At 31.9% G+C, this 19,938-nt stretch overlaps 1 protein-coding gene across 1 annotated transcript in view; it reads left to right on the top strand.

Annotated features, from left to right (window-relative positions):
- LOC111614818 overlaps positions 1-18,296 on the top strand; it is a 35,446-nt gene extending 17,150 nt beyond the window's left edge. Inside the window, exons 9-15 of the mRNA XM_023356183.1 lie at positions 239-319; positions 3,870-4,826; positions 11,608-11,703; positions 13,864-14,147; positions 14,656-14,709; positions 16,090-16,226; positions 17,979-18,296. Of these exons, the coding sequence (XP_023211951.1) occupies positions 239-319; positions 3,870-4,826; positions 11,608-11,703; positions 13,864-14,147; positions 14,656-14,709; positions 16,090-16,226; positions 17,979-18,183 (1,814 nt within the window). The 3' untranslated portion in view covers positions 18,184-18,296. The remainder of the gene's footprint in view (positions 1-238; positions 320-3,869; positions 4,827-11,607; positions 11,704-13,863; positions 14,148-14,655; positions 14,710-16,089; positions 16,227-17,978) is intronic.
- Positions 18,297-19,938: the final 1,642 nt, after the last annotated feature.

Below are 19,938 nucleotides of genomic sequence, written 5' to 3'. Positions count from 1 at the left end.
CATTTCACTATTTAATTATTTTCTATTTTCGATTATACCATTTAATAATGTTTAGATATAATTTTTTTAACAAAATAAAAAAAAATTACATTCTGTTTTGAATAGAATCAAAATTATAAATGTAATTGCAAAATAAGAATGAGGATTTTCCTTTCTCTGGCTTTTGTAAATTGCAACAAATTAAAATTATTAACAATTATGAAATTAAAATTAAAAATTAGCATTTTTTTTATTTCAGCTGCTGAAAGAATGGTACAAGGTGGTGAAGATAGTTCTATTGCTCATAGATGGGATTTAGCACATTGTTTATGGCTAGTTGGTAAGTATGAAGATTGTATAATTGCTATATAATTATATTTACATGAGTGTGTGTTATAATTAACAATATTTGAATTTGTGTACCCTTGCTCAATTTTTCTTTTTAATGCTAGTAGTAAATAATTGAGAAGCATTTACAAAATTTATCTTTTATAGTTAATTATCAGGAACATTAAATACAATAATGAACAATATACATGTTAATTATTGATAGTATTTACAAATAAAATATATATTAGTTTTAGCAATTTTATTGTGGAAGAAATAGAGATTACTTTAAGTATACATTGGTGTTGCAATATCATTTTTGGAATCCATTTGTGAGCTAACCATCTCCTCATTTTCACAGCATAATCATACTCAACATGTATTTGTTAAAATGGAAGATATGATTATAATCAAGCAGATAACCATGAAACTGAGGATTTGGTCTGTAAGCTTCAAGAAAAGGTAACAATGCAGGTTTTGTTAGAAATCAATTCAAATATATTTGGAGTCTTGAATTATCAGTTTCAAGGTAAATAAGGAATTATTATAAATGGTAATACTAATGTATAATGCATCCAGATTTATGATTAATAATAATAATTTTTTAACCAATTGAAATCTTTCATTTGAAAGTTTTATTATTTCTTTGCCTTTTTGGCTGTAATTCTTTTTTGGGCGATGCTTTGGGAATGAGATTTTTAATTCTCTTTGTAATTAGAAAATGAAAAGTATAAAAATAAATTATTAGATTTTTTGTTTCAAGAAATTATTTAATTAGATTATTGCTGATATTACATTTTATGGTCAAACTAGCAGATTTAAAACATCTGTTTAAAAAATTAAATCGCATAAAATGGTAAGTTGCTACATGGAATTTAGATTTCGTGAAAGCCCAAATTATGTTAGTCTTTAGCTGATTTGAAATAATATATTTTGTTTCTCAGTTATTTGTCAGTTGGAGTTGATATAATTAGTTGACTTTTTTTAACAATTATTCTTTCTTCACTTGTTAGAAAATTTTTGATACCAGATGATCTAATTAAAGAGTAGATGTTCAGAGCTCTCTGTAGAAAGAACTATTGGCAAAAATCTCAACCAAATTTATTATATATACTGTTCTGTGGTTTTGATTTTCGGGAAAAAATTTTACTTTAAAATTCAGCCTCTAGTGCAAAACTTGGGGCTTCTGTCACATTACTTATGTTTTCTAATAAATTCCAGAAGTTAATCATAGTGCAATAACTTTATTTCAATTACAGATGTGGAATATGAAATGATGATTACATCAAATGATGGCTCTAATGTCCTCCATCTACATGCTTTAAAAAGTGCATTCAGTGCACAGTACACTCAATGGCAGAATGCAGTTGGCTTGTGTGGATTTGTTGGACATCTTGTAAAATTGTTTTTTTTTTTTAAGACAGCTAGGTTGGAAAAATTTCCTAAATAAGTGATGCTCTTGATAGCCCCATAACCAAAAGTCACAGGGATTCTGATCTGGTGATTGTGATGGCCATGACATTGGAGTGATTGGTTATTAAGCTGATATGTAGAGTACACCATCTTGGATAAAGATTGTGACATTTAGACAGTTTCTCTGCTGCAATGCTGGAATAACAAAGTTTTTTTTAGCATATATCTGTATTAAGCAACGTCAACAGAATACATCACTTGTTCCAGATGCAGAGTTTTCTTCAAAATGATGAAGGATGCTGTGAAACTACCATGCTGTAACCATGTCATTGTTGGTGAGTGTGTGGATTTTTGTCACCCAAATATGGCAGTTGGGTATTCACATAACTATGGAAATAAAAATGAGTCTCATAATTTGCTCACAAAATTTGCCAGGGCTATGCATCATCAATCATCATCAATCATCATCTGACCCATGAATGTCAAGGCAAATGTTTTTTGCTTATTTAATAACAAACTTGCTTGCTTCCAATGAATGTAGAAGCATTCTTCAATACAATTTATTGCTCTAGGATTGTGATTATTATTAAATCATATTAACTCAAGCTCATTTCTTAAAGTTATATTTGTTTTAGGAAGGAATAAATAACAATATTTTCAAATATCTAAGATTTTAAATGTTATTTTTATACTATTTTGTGTTTTACCTTCCTTTTTTCTCTCCTCCTCTTTCTAAAATGATGAGATGATTTAGCTTTGAGAAGTATTCGGTCTGAATATCAAATGTGTTTGTTTAGTATTCTGTTGAGTATTGAATAATGCCAAATATTTGGTCCAACACTAGCCTCGGAGCTAATGCATGATTTATACAATTTTTTTTGGATGAATTAATTTATTTTTCTCTAAATATTGCTTTATCATCAATGGCATATACTACATGAGCATATACGAGGGCGTTTTTTTTAAGCTCCAATGGTCCATAAAAAAAAAGACAAGTGTAAATAACAAAATGAATTTATTACCAAAAGTTAGGTACAAAAATTATTACTTTTCAACATAATCACCATGAAGAAAGAGGAATTTGTCATATCTGTGGACAAGCTTTTCTATTTCCTTGTTATAGAATGTTGCCGCCAGTCAATTGAGATGACCTTAACAATGTTGTTTTGAAGATTGTCATTAGTCTCAAACCTCTGCTCTGCTGGCCACATTTTCAGTTCAGGAAAATGGTGAAAGTCTTCACACATTAAAAAGTTTTAAGCTGGGTGGAAGTCTTCACCATCTTTAAACACCCAGCATATAGCTCCAATTTAGTGCCGAACGACTTCCACCTCTTTCCTGAACAGGAAAAGTGGCTAGGGGGCAGAGGCTCGAGATTAATGATGATCTTCAAAAAAAAAAAAACGTTAAGGCCCATCTCAAGTTATTGGTGGCAAAATTCTATGACAAGGGGATGGAAAAGTTCATCCACAGATATGATAAATGCCTCAATCTTCACAGTGATTATGTTGAAAAGTAACCAATTTTGTACCTAACTTTTGGTAATAAATTCATTTTGTTATTTACACTTGTCTTTTTTTTATGGACCATCGGAGCTTGGAAAAAAAAGCCTACATACTTGAATGACATGCAACGCCATGAATATATTATCATCACATGCATAGACTGATACAGTGCTAGACAATCTCTTTAATATGTGGATAAATGTTAAAATAAATATGCTCTATAACATTCATATGTAAACATTCTTTGTTTGGTATTTAAATATAGAAAATATATGTGTTTGTATAATAAATATGAATATAATAAAGTGGCTTAAAAGTTAAATGGAATATAACTGCTTCATTGGAAGTGACTGATTTATGAATAAGAAAAATTCAGCTGTTCTAAACAGGCCTTATCTGTTAAAATATGTCTTAGTTAACTAACTTTTAAGTTTTCCTATGTATGGACCTACCTATTTTACATAGTTATAAACTGTATACAAACTATTATGTATATAATTTAAACATTACTGAATGCAATGTATATTTTAAATTAAAGTATACAAATTCAGTTTCTTAGATTATTAAAAGTTAACTGCTTTTGTTTTTTTATATTTTTTATAATAGAACAAATTACACAGAAAATTTTCTTTTATTTCTTTTCAGAAATGAGTTTACAGTTAACTCGTCAAATGCAGAGGATACTTGCCGCAGATTACAGGCTTACCCATTTGCATGTTTCGGCAACTGCAAATCCTCCTCCCATACAGCCTCAATCGGGTTTTTCTGCTTATCCTCAGAATGCAGAATCGGTAATTTCTAATGATTCCAATAGAAATAACTCAGATGTATTAAATAATAGAGTATTTATGTCAACTCAGTCGTCGTTTGATAATTCTTGTGAAAGTGAAAGTCAAACCTATGAATTTAATAGAGTCCTAAATTTAACTAACAAGAAAAATTGTCAGTCAAACCAAAGTTCTGAAAATTCGTCAGTGATGACAGAAACTACTACTTCACCTCAAGAAAATAAGAAATGTATATCTAGTGAAAATATTATATCAAATAATATGAAAACTAGTAGTTTTGAACCAATTAATAATCAGTCTAAATCTGTAATTAACAAACTACAAAATAATTCTGAAAATCTTAATAAGGAAGGTTCCAATAATATAGACTTTAATTCAGATATATCACTTCCTTCAACCTCAGGTGTAAGTTTATTTTTAAATAATACTTCGAAAATGCAGGAATCTCAAAGAAACAGTTTCGTAGAGAATTCGTCTACTACTCCATCGGTGCTGCCCGAAGATTCGTCGGATTCTTCTTCGGATGAAATTAGTGATAGACATCAAAATAATTTTAACAGACAATCATCCACACATCATAAAAAAATTAATTCACCAAATTTAAGACAGGGAAGAAGAAATCTAATCATTCCAGAAGTTCAGATTGAACCGTCGTCTCCTGAAGAATCCCTAACACCTCCTCCTTCCAGAGAAAGACCAAGATCACCTCCACTGCCAACTATTCTCTCGGGTAACGGTCCCCCGCTTCCAACTTGGGGTCGAATTTCTCCTTATTTGTCGCTTTTCTACGATACCGGTTTTAGATCAAGAATGGGTGAGTACATCTATATAAAATTTCAGTTCTTTTAAAGGAACAAAAGTAATTCTGTTTTGTAATTTATAAAATGTTTTATACTATACTTAACAACTCAGTTTTTGTTTTTATACAAATAGGATCAATTTTAATAGTCAAAATCTCTGATTCTGATATATATATAGTAAAACCTGTTTAAAACAGAACTTGAATAAAATGGAAACCTGCCTAAATGGGAAAAGGAAAAGGGATCACATGAGGATGGCTGGGAACTGAATAATAGAGGTGACAGTCACAATTACTAGACTGATGCAGCAGTCCAAATATTACGTAGGAGATACAATGATCAAAAGCACATAGCACAATTAAACAAAAAATACACTTTAGGGCGGGTAGAACATAAATATGCCCTTTACAATTAGCCAAAATAAAACTGTACAGAATAAAAGCAGATCCCGACATTGGCTTGCAGATATTAGTAACAAAAACTAAGGCCTCCTGAAGTCCTGAGTGAAGAATTGCGATGCTAAGAGACCATGTTATAGAGAGGTTGCCCTCCACACACCCAGTTAGCTGAGCACCTTAATTTGGCGAATAAAGTCATTGAATTTTGTGAAAATGTCTTTGTTGCTGAGAAGAAGACTTGCTGGACATGGCCACACTTCATTCTCCTGCATCACAGCTTGTATCAGTTGTCTTCGTTTGTTCTCGTACAGAGGGCAGCGGAACAGCATGTGGTCACTGTCGTCCCATTCATTAAGCGAGCAATGGCATTGCCCATTCCCTTTGCCGAGAAAACGGGCCAGATAACCTTTAAAGTTTCTGTGGCTCGTCATGATTTGCGTGTGTTCATAGGAGGAGGTGAAGTGGGAAAACTTCGCCCTGTTTGCAAGCAAAGGAAGGAAGCAGTAGGTAGTCCTCCCAGTGCAGCTGCTGTCCCAGTTTCTTTGCCATTGTTGGTGAATATAGCTGAGCAGCTGATTTGCCATCCAACTGTAAGGCACTTTTGAGTATGCGCTGGTATCAAGGTTACTTGTAGCCTTTTTGGCAAGGAAGTCCACATGATCGTTCCCCCTGTTGCCTGAGTGCCCTTTAGTGCAGGCGAGGGTGATAACAATGGATTCATTGAGGACGTTGATAGTGTCTTTTATAATGGGGAGGTTGACATTAAGATTTTGTATCTGGTGCAGGGCTACCTTGCTATCAGTGAAAATGTATACAGCCTTGTTCTTAAAGGTTCTTTGTTCCTTCTTAATGTAGTGCAGGGCCCTTAAAATAGCCAAGGATGCTGCCTGGTTATTAGTGCAATGTTCGTCCATTTTAAAGTAATGCTGGTGAAGGATTTCCTCTGCCCTTCCATACACTACAAATGATCCCCCAGTCCCACTAATTGGCCGGGACCCATCCATGTAGATATGGAGCCCAGAAGGGAGAGGGATAGTACCATTCATCAAGATATCACAGCTGAGACCCAATGCTGGGTGAATCAGGCTGCTGCTATCAATTTTGTCTAGCCCTTTCGCAAGGAGGTATTTGGCCAGATCACCAATGGTGTCCCCATCCACTAGATGATTTATCTTGGTATGAAACTGATTAATGGTGATTTCGTTATAAAGGAGGCGCTTCATGTTATGCCTCAAGTACCTTTCCTGGATATAAAGGTCAATGAGGAGTAGGTTTGAGATGACAAGAAGACTGTCTGTAGGGGCCGTTTTGTATGCCCTGGCAATGTACAAAGCAGAGAGCCTTTGCAAGGAGAGGAGCTTCCTCCGGGTATGAACCCTGTTCGTGCAGTGCCCCCAGACTTCACAGCCGTAGGTGGCTATCTCCTGAGTGACGGTGATATACGTTGTTTTCCTTGCTTTGTACTTAAGCCCCCATTTTTTCCTGCAGATGGTAGCCAGGGCACTGGAGACTGCTGTGGCTTTTCTGTAGATGTAATGGATATGCTCATTCCAAAGTAATTTATGATCTATGATAAGCCCAGGTACTTAATGGACGAGGTGTTCCCGATTCTATGCCCATTGATCCGGATCGAGGGGCCTTTGCTAAGGGGGTTCACCTTGGGGAAGACCATACTTTTACATTTACTGTAGTTTATGAGTCGGTTTACATGCTCACTCCACTGATGCACTTTTGATAAAATTTGGTTCATATTGTCTTGGAGCTTCCCTTGATTCGGGTGTGACATGACAATAACCATATTGTCGGCATACCCTTGGGTCATTGTTGTACGGTGACTCCTCTTGCAACTGTAGAAGGCTGTTGTAAAGAGTGTTCCACAGAAAAGGCCCCGATTTGGAGCCCTGTGGATACCCCCTGTTGATAGACCTCCCATAGATTAGAGTGCCATTGTTGTAGATGGCTGCACTCCAATCCTCCAGATAGCTGCGGAGGATCCTGTATAGGTTACCTGGACAGTTGGAGTTGCTGAGCTGGTATAGTACCTCTGGCCACCAGACATGGTCGAAGGCACCCTTAAAATCTATAGCCACCAAGAGAGTGTGATTCCCGTTTTTCTTTGCAACCTTGATGTAGTCAATTATTAAATATAACTACAAACAAATAATGATTAATGCTATAAATCAGGGGTGTCTAACCTTTTTGTTTCTCTGGGCCGCATTAGAAGAAGTCAAGGAGTTTTGGGCCACCAGCAGTAGCGTGGCGTAGGGGGGCGGCAGGGGCGGCATTTTTTAGGGGGCGACAAAATTTCACTATAAATAATAATAATATCTTGTAAGAATTTGAATCATTTTATCTCATATTTTCGTCCACCTACGACTTGGACTGATTGAAATGAGCACGGCAATAGTGTTACCATCCATCTGGATAGTCCGCGAATCGACTCGCCGTCCGGGGATATCGTGTGCAACCTGTTGACCTTTTTTTATTTTTGTTTTTTGTTTTTTCTTTCTTTGATTGTGCGATTCATTTGTAATCATATACACCTCCAATGTCCAATAGAGCTAGGTCACTTGCGTTACTCCTATCCAAGTCTCCCTAGTCGCTAACTGTAACTGATTTAGAACCGGCATGCACTGCAAATTATTCTTCGCATCGCAAAATGATATACGCATGCGTCAGGAATTCTGTTCGAACAAACCTCACCTGCCGTCCGGGTCGACGATTTTAAAAAGGTGGCAACACTAGCACGGAATTTTTCATTACTTATGATGTGACAAAACTGAATTTTAGTCTTTTAAATTGAGATACCTAAATAAGGGGGCGGTGAAATTTTCCTCCGCCCCGGGCGACTGACACCCGCGCTACGCCACTGGCCACAAGTACTGTACATATAATATATACTTGTGGTTCAATATACGAGTGTATTTAAGGATTAACATGTCTAGATTATAATAATAAGTATTAAAACTTTATCAAGAAAAAGGATATTTTAAAAATTGCTTCTACAAACACTTTCAATTTTTACTTAGAAATAGATAAATCCATTTATTATGAAGGAGACAAAAATTTATTTGAAAAACACAAATATTTGTTTTATTTGAGTCTCTAATTAATAATAAGCAACGAAATACCATTTTAAAGTGCATTTTTATTCAACTAATATAAATAATATGTAGCCCAAAAGTAGCCAAAGCGCCAAATGATATTTTTTACGTCAAACAAAAAAAATAGCCACATTTGGCGCAATGTAGCCAAATCTTGCAACGTTGGAAAAAATACTAAATAAAGCTGGAGTTGTGAATCAAAGGATTATAAACCCAAGTGCAAGGAAAGGAGAGAAAGGACAAAAGATAAAATAGTGAGAAAGGTTGGAAAATTAAGGGTCAACAGAAGATCTATTTAACCTTTCTCACTACTACATCTTTTGTTTTTCTCATCTTTCCCTCCTTTTCCCAAATTTGGATCTATAATCCTTTGAGTCACAACTCCAGCTTTATTTAGTAAGCCTTCCTCATTCACACATTTCCAAGTATTTGAAAATATTTCTTTTCCATTCAAGAATAAAATACGAATAAAGGTTTATGGCTTTGTGAAACTCCTTTTTTGAGTTTATGCCGTTGAAATAGATAAATAATAAAAAAAATTAAAACATTTTGTCAGTTTTGTTTACACCAGGGGTGGCCAACCTTTTTAGCAGGAGGGCCAAATTTCAAAAATAATATTTCCTGCCGGGCCACGCACCTAATTTTTTTTTAATTAAAGTAAACAAGCAAGCGTGCTACACTTTCATCCACGTCGTTGCTTTCCAGTAGGTGAGATCGTGGTCAAACACTTGCCTGATTTAATGTAAAAAAAACACAAAAAATAGGTATATTTATTTTTTTGAAGAAAATAAAACATAACCGAGAATCATTTATTTAATAACCGAGAAACATATTTATTAGACAATTTAAAAATTTGACTTTGTTTTACAGAACTAACAAGTAAGTGCATCAAAATTGACCTGGACTGATGTTGTCGCTACACGCAAACAGTTTTCCAAATGAACATCAGTAATTCGTGTTCTCACTTGTGATTTGATATACTTCATGCGACTAAAAAGTTGTTCACACGCATACGTGTTTCCAAATAGCGTAACCATTGACAGAGCATGATTGTAAAACGCAAGATATTTATCCTTGTCCAAATACGTTTCATAGAACTCTTCCAAACCTTCTTAACTCTTCTAATGTTCATTTGGTGATATTACAATAAAGTTAACATTTATGTTCATTTGACCTAGCTCCGCGGGCCGCAACACGACTCCCGGCGGGCCGCATGTTGGCCACCCCTGGTTTACATGTTTATTGGGCCGCATTGAAACTTGCCTTGGGCCGCGGGTTGGACACCCCTGCTATAAATGTTAAATGTTTAAGCACTAGTTAAGATTGATACAATAATAACTGATAATGATTAAATGTTAATAGAGTGAAAAGAAGGCTTAAAAATGCCTATTTAATCAAGGATAATGATAACCGAAACTCCAATTACACTGTTTTATAATTTAACTTTACATTTGGGATACGATAATTCTGATATTAGATGAACAACAACAATATCCATGTTTACAATAAGTTGATTCTACTGTACTTGTTTCACTAGTTTGGTTTTTATTTTTGCTACAGATGTAACCAAATGCTTAAAAAGACCTCAAGCAGTTAACAGACTTTTTAATATTGTAGAAATCTTGAATCTACATAATTCCAATTCAAAAGCTTATGCCAAATACATCCTATAATACTAATGTATAGTATATAGTGTTAAGGTTAGCTCAGTTAAAATCTTAAATGTGGGGGAAAAGTTTATTGCCTTTTTTTATGAAAATTTTATCAAAATAAAATTCTCAAATTAAGTTTTTTTTAACTTTTTCTGTCTGTGGGCACTAAGAAGGCAATTTTTTTAATCATACCATTATGGATTCCTTCCATTAGGGGCTTTGGAGCCAAGGTCCTAATCAGTTTCATTTCAGCTTCAGCCAAATATTTAATTTTTAAGTGTAGTTATTTGAGATAAGAGTACATTATCAAACTATTTTATTTTAATTTATTTATAATTGTTTTATCAATTTATATCAACGATAAAAATAGATCTTTTGGTCATATATAACTATATGTAACTTTAGTATTATTCTCAGATGTATTAAACTGTAATTAAAGGGCAGGAATCATAGAAAAGAAAATTAGATACCATTAAACAATTAACTAATAAATACTAGTTATGTAGCATTATTATCTCCATTGAAAAATTGTTCATTTTGTGGTGATAATTTTGCTGCATAATTCAGGAAGCCAAATTGTTTTAATTCTGAAGAAAAATTTTTTTTTTTATAAAAACTTCTTAGCTTCAAGTTTTCAAAATGGAATGTATAAAGTTCTATTAATGAAATTTAAAATGCCTTTATCTTTACATTCACTTTGAATATAGTTCTTTCTTAATATATCCTATATGTAGCCATTACTACTGTTTGATTGAGTCTGCATTGTTTGAGAAAGAAAAATTGATTTCTTAGTTTTCGGCAACCTGATGGTATGTACAATTCGTCATCAATTTTTGTACAGCATTTTGGTCCGTCAGTTGGCAAATCGGTAATAAAGTGCACCGTCAAGTTGAAGATGAAAAAACAATTTATCTTTCTTAAACAATGCAGACTCGACCATGCAGTATCAACGGCTATGTATAGGATACGTTAAGAAAGAACTACATTCGAAGTAAGACAAAGATGTTTGGATTTAAAAAATATTCAATTAATAGCATTTGATACATTCCATTTTGGAAAATTGAAGAAAATATGTTCGTAACATATTAACAAAACTAGTGTTGTAACATTTTAATTATTATTTAAAAGCTGCTAAAATATTTTTTTACATTATGGTGGTGTTGATTACAATTAATACACATTAATTTTGTTTTTGTTTAATTCTGTGAAGACATGTCAAGAATATATCTCTGGTAGTATGTTAGTAGAAATATAAACTATTAAAGAATTTTTGATTAGATTTACAAAATTTTTAAAATATTTGCAAGGTGAAAAACTTGTCGTCGGAGAGCATTATTATTAAATTTTTCAGCATACAGTAGATATCTTGCTATTTAATCTAATTGGCTCTTAGAGTTAGAAAGTAATAAGGATCTTTTGTGTTTTAAAGCGAACATTTCAACATACAATTTATCACACATAATGTGTTAAATTAACTTTTTGCAAGAGTCAAATTACTTGGGTATAAATTGATTAAAATTTGATATTTTTTGCAAATCATTAAAAAGAGAATGTTGTTAATAAAATGATAAGCCACTTAATAAAATTTAAAAATAAAGTGAATTAATATTCTAAACTTATTTATTTATTTTTGATTTTAAGGATCATTTATTGGAATACACGAAACTGCCCATCATATCACTCATCGAATTCAATCGTGGGATTTCTCGAAATGTCAGATGCCTTGCATTCGCAATGGTAAGTAAAGTGTAGAATATCTTAAAAATTAATTCTTTAAACAACTGATAAGAATTTAAATCTGTATTTGTTAAAATCATTTAGTGAAAAAGAATAACCACAAATCTTATTAAGAGTAGGGTCCATGAATCTTGGTAGGGTTGCTGTGAGGTACAGTAGCAAGGATGAGCGTATGTGGTATGTGAAGGGTACAATTTATATGATCACTGGTGCATAGTCTGTTTAAATAGTCCAGAGCCCCATTTGGACAATATGTAACCCATAGCCAAGAATTGTAAAATGATTTGTACACTATAAATTTGAATGTAATACAGAATAATAAAATATTTCGTAACACCGTTTCTTCTAAAAGTCGTTCTGACATTCTATAAAATGCATTTTGATAATTGTCGAATATCTAATAATTGGTGAAAAAGCAACTGAAAAGCAGTTATCTTATGGGAGGAAGACCCCCATAACTATTGAAAATTAGCTTTAAATTGAAAACATATTTTAATTGATGAATATTTTATAATTACTTACAGATCAGTTGTTCATAAACGAAAAATTTCTGCATATTAACCAAGATGTAAAATGAATTTGATATATATATAATACCAGATCTCATTATTGGACTTAAACTGAAACTACCAGATTATTTACACTACATTAACACTAATTTTATAATTAAATCATTAATGTTAGAATTTGGCTAAACATAGGAAGTATCCCCACCATCTTATATAAACATTAATAATTAGAAATTAATGTTTAGTTTAATTAAATACAGTCGACCCCCCCTATAAGATAGAGATACGTTCCATTCTCTAGGAATCCGCTTTCTTACGAATCCTTCCAATCACAACCCGACACGTGTCAAGTTTACGGACTACGGCTGTTTGAAAGATTTTCTTCCATAAAATTAATCGATTCTAGACTAATCCGACTCAACATTTCCAAAACACGTATATATTTTTTGGGAATAATCCGTATAAACTACGCTATAAACAAAAAATTGTAGGATTACTTACCGAGTGTCACCATTCGACATTGCCATTGCTCAACATTGTTTTCGTCGCGGAACAGCTCAGCAAAGAGCGGCCGATTTCTAACAACTTATTTTTCTGTGAAAACTTCGTAGAACTTCGGAGACATCATTAATATAAATAATTTTAATCGCCGTTGAATAAGAAATGTTTCTTTCACAAGAAATGTATAAAATTACAGTACTGTATTAGACTTACGGTACCTAATTTACATACTGACAGACGATAGTTAGCGTAAAAATCTCCGTAGCGTGGCGCCACGCTAGACGGCGGAAATTATATATTTAATTATAACAAAGTTACAATAAGTTAATATATAATTATATATACAGTACCTAATTTATATATAATTAATATATAATTATATGTACAGTACCTAATTTATATATAATTTATATAATACTGTCCAGACGATAGAAATCTCTCCGTAGCGTGGCGCTACGGACGGCGGGAAAGTAGTTCGGCTGCCCGATGACGTTTGAGGTGTTTATAGGGAACTTTTACTATTTTTTACGGATACCGGTAGCAATTTTTTCGTAGTTTTATAGGAATCGTAATTATAGGGGGGTCGACTGTATGATAGAAAATGCTGATAGAAAGGTATGATTTGGATTGGAACTCAAATGTAAACAGTGTGACTAAGTAATTTAATTTGTGTTTCATTTTCTTTTTAAGATAAAAGGCTTGAAATTCATTATAGAAGTAATTTTATGAAGAATTTCAAAAAATGTGAATAAAAAATCCTGCATTTCTTAAGGAATGGAGGGGCACATTACTGGTTATGCTAGTTAGACATCATTCTAATTTTCAAGACATTCAGACATACAGTAATTAAAACAAATTTTATATTTGATAAATTAATAGCCCGCTTGCTATATTTTCTACTAAAGATGGCATACAACTAAGCTGCTTGATACAGATACATTAACTGTCCAACTCAATTTTTCTATAGTTAAGTACAGTACCTTTACATTTTCAAACAGTCCTTGATAAAAAGAATACAATTATTATTAATTAAAAATTATGCAAAACTTAGTATTTGTTTCGTAATCTACATGTTTACTTTTGATTGTTTTATCAGCTTATTTTAATAAATAGATTAAAAAATCTACAAATAAATTATTTATATTTTCAGCTAATTGGAATGTGGTCGTACCAAAGTGTAAAATACATAACGATGCAAGCGTAGACATTTCACGCGATGGACAGCTTCTGGCCGCTCTCATTCCTACAACTAACGGACTGAGGCATGCCGTTACATTATCTATATATTCACTTCAGTCTCATAGTTTGGGTCAGTGTTTATACACGTGGAAATTTGGACCGACCGTTATCTCGGTCAGTTTATCTCCTCTCGGTAGATACATCATAGTTGGATTAGGTTCCTCTCGTCTCTATTTATCATCTGCGGAACGAGAAGTAAGATTTTCTTTAATTATTATCGGAACAAAATAGAAATTGTGTTTATTGTCATTCCATAATGCTTAAAATTTTTATTAAGTATGTAAATTTTTTGTACAAAGTATGATCTATAGCTAGTCGTAAGACATTTTTGTGTGTTTCATATTTTATTTCTTGTTGATTGATTTAAAGTTTCTGGAATTAAAAGTATATATTTAAATCTTATTTTATAAATGTTTATATATTCTTTTATAATGAACTATACAAATATTATGAAATTTGGACCAAAGATAGTTAATTAGGCTTGTATTAAATTTAAAAATTAAAAATAAATTATATGATTATTATTAATATACTAGCCCGATGATAATTATTAGTCAAGAACTAGGCATAATAAATAATCAAATGACATGGCTGAATAATTATTATTCAGGCAATATGATTTGATTATTTCTAGAATTTTCTATATTATAAGATTAATTAAAGATTGTAGTTAAATTTATTATTATTACTTTTTTTTTTACAGACGGTTGCTCAGATATTTAAATTAGAATCAAATAATAAATGCAATACATTATTGGTAAGTAAGTTTCTTAAGTAATGTTGACAGGATTTATTATGAAAAAACATATAACATATTGTGTAAATTAATACAATAAACTTTTTTGATTACAAAAGGTTTTAGATTTTTACTTTAGGAAGGATTTAGGTTTTTACTTGTTGAATTCTATTATTTCAAAACACTTGGATCTAATTATCTTAAATTTTAGAAAAGGTTAAGCAAAGATTAACAATTTAAATAAATAATGGAGTTTTTGTAAGGTTTTAGTGACAAATAAAAATTAGTTGCTCTTGTAATTGAAAGATCACTTTTATCTAGAGGCCATTTATGTGCTCTGAAAGTGACCTTTAAAGCAGTTTTGACAGTAAGTAAAAATTTAAGGATTAATAATGACTAAATGCAGTTTTTATCGATAGCTTACTTTTTGGTTTTTTGTTGTTCCAAAATTTCCTGTTAACCTTTAAAAATTGAAGAATTTACTAGTCTCTGGAACAAAATTTCATTTTTGGAAAAATTTTTGCATACAGTGATGCAAATCAGAAGTTTTTTAACACCAAAATGAAAAATCAGGCTGCATGTCTTGGTGTTCCGGGATTTAAATAGAATAAACTAATGAGAGCCGATTAAAAAAGAATGATAATATTGAGCTGCCGAATCAGGGCTCGTGCTAGACCTAAAATATTCTGGGTCATTTTAGCTTGTGGATTGTAGGGATGCGAGTCAAATACAAAGAATTAGTCAAATTTTAAAAATTTATTTTCTTATAGTCATTGATTTTGATTCAAATTTCTTACTTACAATAGCACAAATCTTTATTTAAGGTATAATGAATGAGAATGTTACAAGATAAAAATTTCTTTTTCTCTGACTTTCATACATTCAAATGCTTCTTCTTAGTCTTCAATTTTAATTTTAATCTAAATTACCATCTGCCGAGAAAATTTTTAATAAATTTTTTAACTGAAAGAAATGTAGAGATAAGTTTATCCATACAGTTGTGTTATAATTTTAAATTACACATACATCCAAAGGAGAAATGTGGATAGCGTAGCTAATAAAATATTTGTCTGATAGAGAGTTCAAGTTCTGCTCTAGATCTGTCATTTCTTCCAAATTTCTCTATTTATTTACTAATTAATTAATTAATTTCTAATCATTAGATTGTATTACTATTTTGTAATAAATTTATCTTTATTCTAAAATTATTTAATAAGTAAAATAAATTTTATTTGTAAAACAGACTGTAATTTCTGCTCATTATATATGTTTACCTCATGATTTAATTATGCATTCTTTTCCAAATTCATGGTTCAATGTTTGATATAATGTTATCATAATATTTTATTTAATATTGTTGAGTATCTCATTATTAATGTAATTTACACTATATAATTACAGCATGTACGCAATCTCAGTCAGCAAGGTCTTGGCCAGCAACTACAAGTGAGTTTGAATTCTGTCCGATGGCTACCTCAGCCTGGTCAAGGTCTTATTTATGGAACAAACAGAGGCTGTCTCTGTATCTGTCGACCAGCGTAAGTAATCATTATCTATACATTTTTTTCAGTAGCTAATTACAGTTAGAATTAGTCTGTAAAATCTGTATGCAATTTTATTTTATCAAAAGTTGTTTTTATAACAGCTGATATTTTTCTAAACAGCTTATTGTTCTAAATTGTTCAAAACAGCTGATATTTTTCTAATTATCTTCATTAATACTTTTCTAAAATTTTTAGACTTAAAACTACTGAACACACATGATGGACAAAACAGTAAAAACATGTTCTTTATACTGGCTCTTCACTTAACATCACAATTGTGCCTAAACACACTTTGTGCCTACACACTTTGCGCAATTGGCAATGAATTATGGGAATGTTTTAAAATGACATAAAACTTTATTTTAAGTCGAAAGTTTTGCTATTTTTCAATTTAATTTTTAAAATCTTGTACAGTAACCCCTCATTATATCGCACTTGTCAGGAGACAAAGGAAAGGCATGATATAATAAAAATTCTGGGCTTTACTAAACAGATTATACATTATATCGAATCTCTATCCTCTGTTCTTTCATTAGCAATTATTTCTGATAGCTTAGTTTTACAATAGTGAATTTTATTTGTGGTTATATGGTATTAATTGACCTTTAAGTAAACAGCCATACCACCATTCAAAATTTCATAGAAACTTGTAAATGAGGAGACAGTACTAAAAATCAATAAATAAACTTTTGATATCAAAAGGAAACAAATGATAAGCAAAACAGGAGGATGGATCAATTATTTAGATCTCAATGAATTTATTGTTTCACCTGCAGTGGTAGCTTCGAGGACAATGGTAGGAATAAAAGACCATATTTTGTTGCAAAAAGAAATTCAATGGCAATTGGTAATTTAAAATTTATTGAATCGAGTGCTTATAAAATTTGGGGACAAAAATAAAGCACGATATAATGAAGGGCTACTGAATTTACTATTTTTTTTGCACCTTTTTGAAATTTCCACATCCCACTATATGTAGTGCTAAGGGTAGTAGCAAAAAATATGCTGTCACATACACTTGGAATTATGGATGCTGCATGCCAATTGGCTGCAACAGAATCTTCACTCAAAAATATACATCGTCCTAGTACTCTATTGAGAAAGTATTCTGCGATTCTAACAGAAGGCGATTTAATGCCATGAACAGTAACAGAGGTGATTGAATTGCTTCAAAATCACACTAAGTAGAGAGCCAGCATTAGAATGTGTGGTGTGCAAATTTTGAAACAAATTTATTTTTTAGAATGTATGGAAGATATTCTGCATCTACTGTATGTTCTGAAGTATGAAACAATATTTGCAGAAATACTAATGTCTTTCTTAGTTACTATACTTCATTCTGATATAAATACACAGAATGTCTTAAATTTAACACACAAAACAAACCGAGCGCAAAGTACACATTGTATTGAACTTATATTCTTAATGTATACCAATTTCTGGAACATTGAATATATTTAACAGTGTAAGATCTTTTTTTAATTAAAATACTGGCGTATATTTTTGATTTTCTTCTATTTTTAGATTATAAAATATATATTGATGCAATGAAATAAAAGTCAAACATTCTAAGGTCGGTTTGGGATTTTTAAAGTAAATTTTGAACAGAGGCAATTTGTGATTGTTACGGGTAGATTTTCATTTTTATCCTAATGTGCTACTAAAAATTGAACATCTTCAAAGACTGAATTTTATATTGCCGACTGCATAATATTTCTTAGAATTGAATATTTTTCTTTCTACCAGAACTCCTTTAGACAAAGAACAGATCTTGTTGGAAAACCCTCCAGTGGGTCAGACTACAAGTTCTCCCGGAGAATCCGTTCAGCAGACATCTCAGGTCCCGAGCATGCTTTCGACTGCCACACAAACCATCCATCCGCAGACCCACACGACGGGAACGCAGACTGCCATCAACAGTAATCCTCTGGTCGACGTAAACGAAGTGTGAAAATTGGGTTGACCATGTGGTGTAACTATTCGATTATTATAGGAGCTGTGGTTAATTATTATAATGTGTAATATTTCATATAATGTAAATAAACGAAAATGATTGTTTCGAGATGTCGCGAGTCCCCGATTAGAACTTTATTAAATTTTATAGAACGTCCAATAATTTAGGTTTTTGTACCTACGTTACACAAAATTGTTTCAATTATTTAAATAATCGATAGTATTGTTTATTTTATAAATAAATTTCCTCACTTAACATACCGGGTATTTTTATGCAAACATTTAATTGTTTTATATTCGGTTTGGTTCTCCAGTTTTCTAGTTTCTTTTAATTTATACACACATTTCAATTCACATCAGTGTACTTCAATTTAGTGCCATACCATTTTTTCATCTCCAAAATTGCTACTAGAGGACGTTGACAGTATTAATTCGTATTTACTCTTTGTTATCGTGGATGTAAATTTGAGTTTGTTACTGGCAAACCATATCACTTTTAATGTGCTTTTAATACAAAACCATGCATTTAGTAGTTTATGGATATTAGAGAGTATTCTCTAATATTTTGTGAATAAGATATATTTGCAAGTAATCGTTGGCACTATATTGAAGTTTGATCATACGTATTTGAGTTCTATTTTTCCACAACAGACATTCATCACAATAGAAATTATTTTCTGTTTAATAAAGACTAGTTCATATTTCATGAAAATGGAAGAGGAAAAAAATTACACTAATTGCTTTAGTGTGCATTACTTGTGACATATTTCTGTTCTATTTTGGTTTATGGAAGAGCTCTTATCTTTTCCTACTTCATAAACCACACTTGTTTGTATTGTTAAGAAAATCAATAAAGCAAATATTTATTGACACTTAAATTAATATTTATTCAAACGTAACATACAAAACTTCATAAAATAGCAAATGTATTTTGGAATCGATTTCTTATCAGTTAGAGAAGGAAGAATATTACAAATTTATTAAAAACACATCGTGAATAAAAGTGCGTCCAATCCATCATAATTTAAACTTAGTATAAAACAAAGAAAAATGTACGAATGCTTATGCGAAGAGAAAATCTGTTCTCTCTTCCATTCTCACAAAGTATGAACTTCTATTGATTGGCATTGAATTATTTGGCACAGAGAAGTAAAATTATCAATAAGTCAATTTATTTTTACGATAAGCAAAAATTGCAGCCTATTTTATATTGTGCCAAAAGTGTCTGTCAATATGCCACTTTCGGTTCTGCCTCTGCTCGATAAGTTGTCCACTTCGGCGTGTTTATATTTAAATCTCTTCAGGAGCGTGTACAATCGTTCAAGTGTAATATTGTAACTAACTATGTTGCCATTTGGTTTTAGACGTTTGACTGGATGGCCAGCCTTAAGGCAATACTAACAATGGCCTTCAGAATCCGTTATTTGCTGCCAATGACGGCAACTAACTAGTTCTAAAGACCGTCATAAGTAGTACCGTAAGATTGTATATAGTTGACTGGACGGCCAATGTATAGTACATATTTACATTATGGATAATCCTTCCAGTCTCACTCCAGGAAATTCATTAGAAAGAATATTTTAATAATAACTGGCACTAATTACATAACAACCCATGCATTTCCTTACGCGTGTGGCAATATAAAAATTTCAAATGCTATAATCGTCGAAAACAAGTAAAAATGCCAAACTGTACTTGATGACTTTACACCAAACCTTAATCTTTGTATAATTTCAATCAATCTTCTTAATTT

This window comes from Centruroides sculpturatus, unplaced genomic scaffold (genome assembly GCF_000671375.1).
Source record: "Centruroides sculpturatus isolate CEXI.00-Female unplaced genomic scaffold, Cexi_2.0 scaffold2297, whole genome shotgun sequence".
NCBI classification, from domain to species: Eukaryota; Metazoa; Arthropoda; class Arachnida; order Scorpiones; family Buthidae; genus Centruroides; species Centruroides sculpturatus.
Note: the sequence above shows the minus strand (reverse complement) of the source record. Positions and strands in the feature narration are given on the sequence as shown.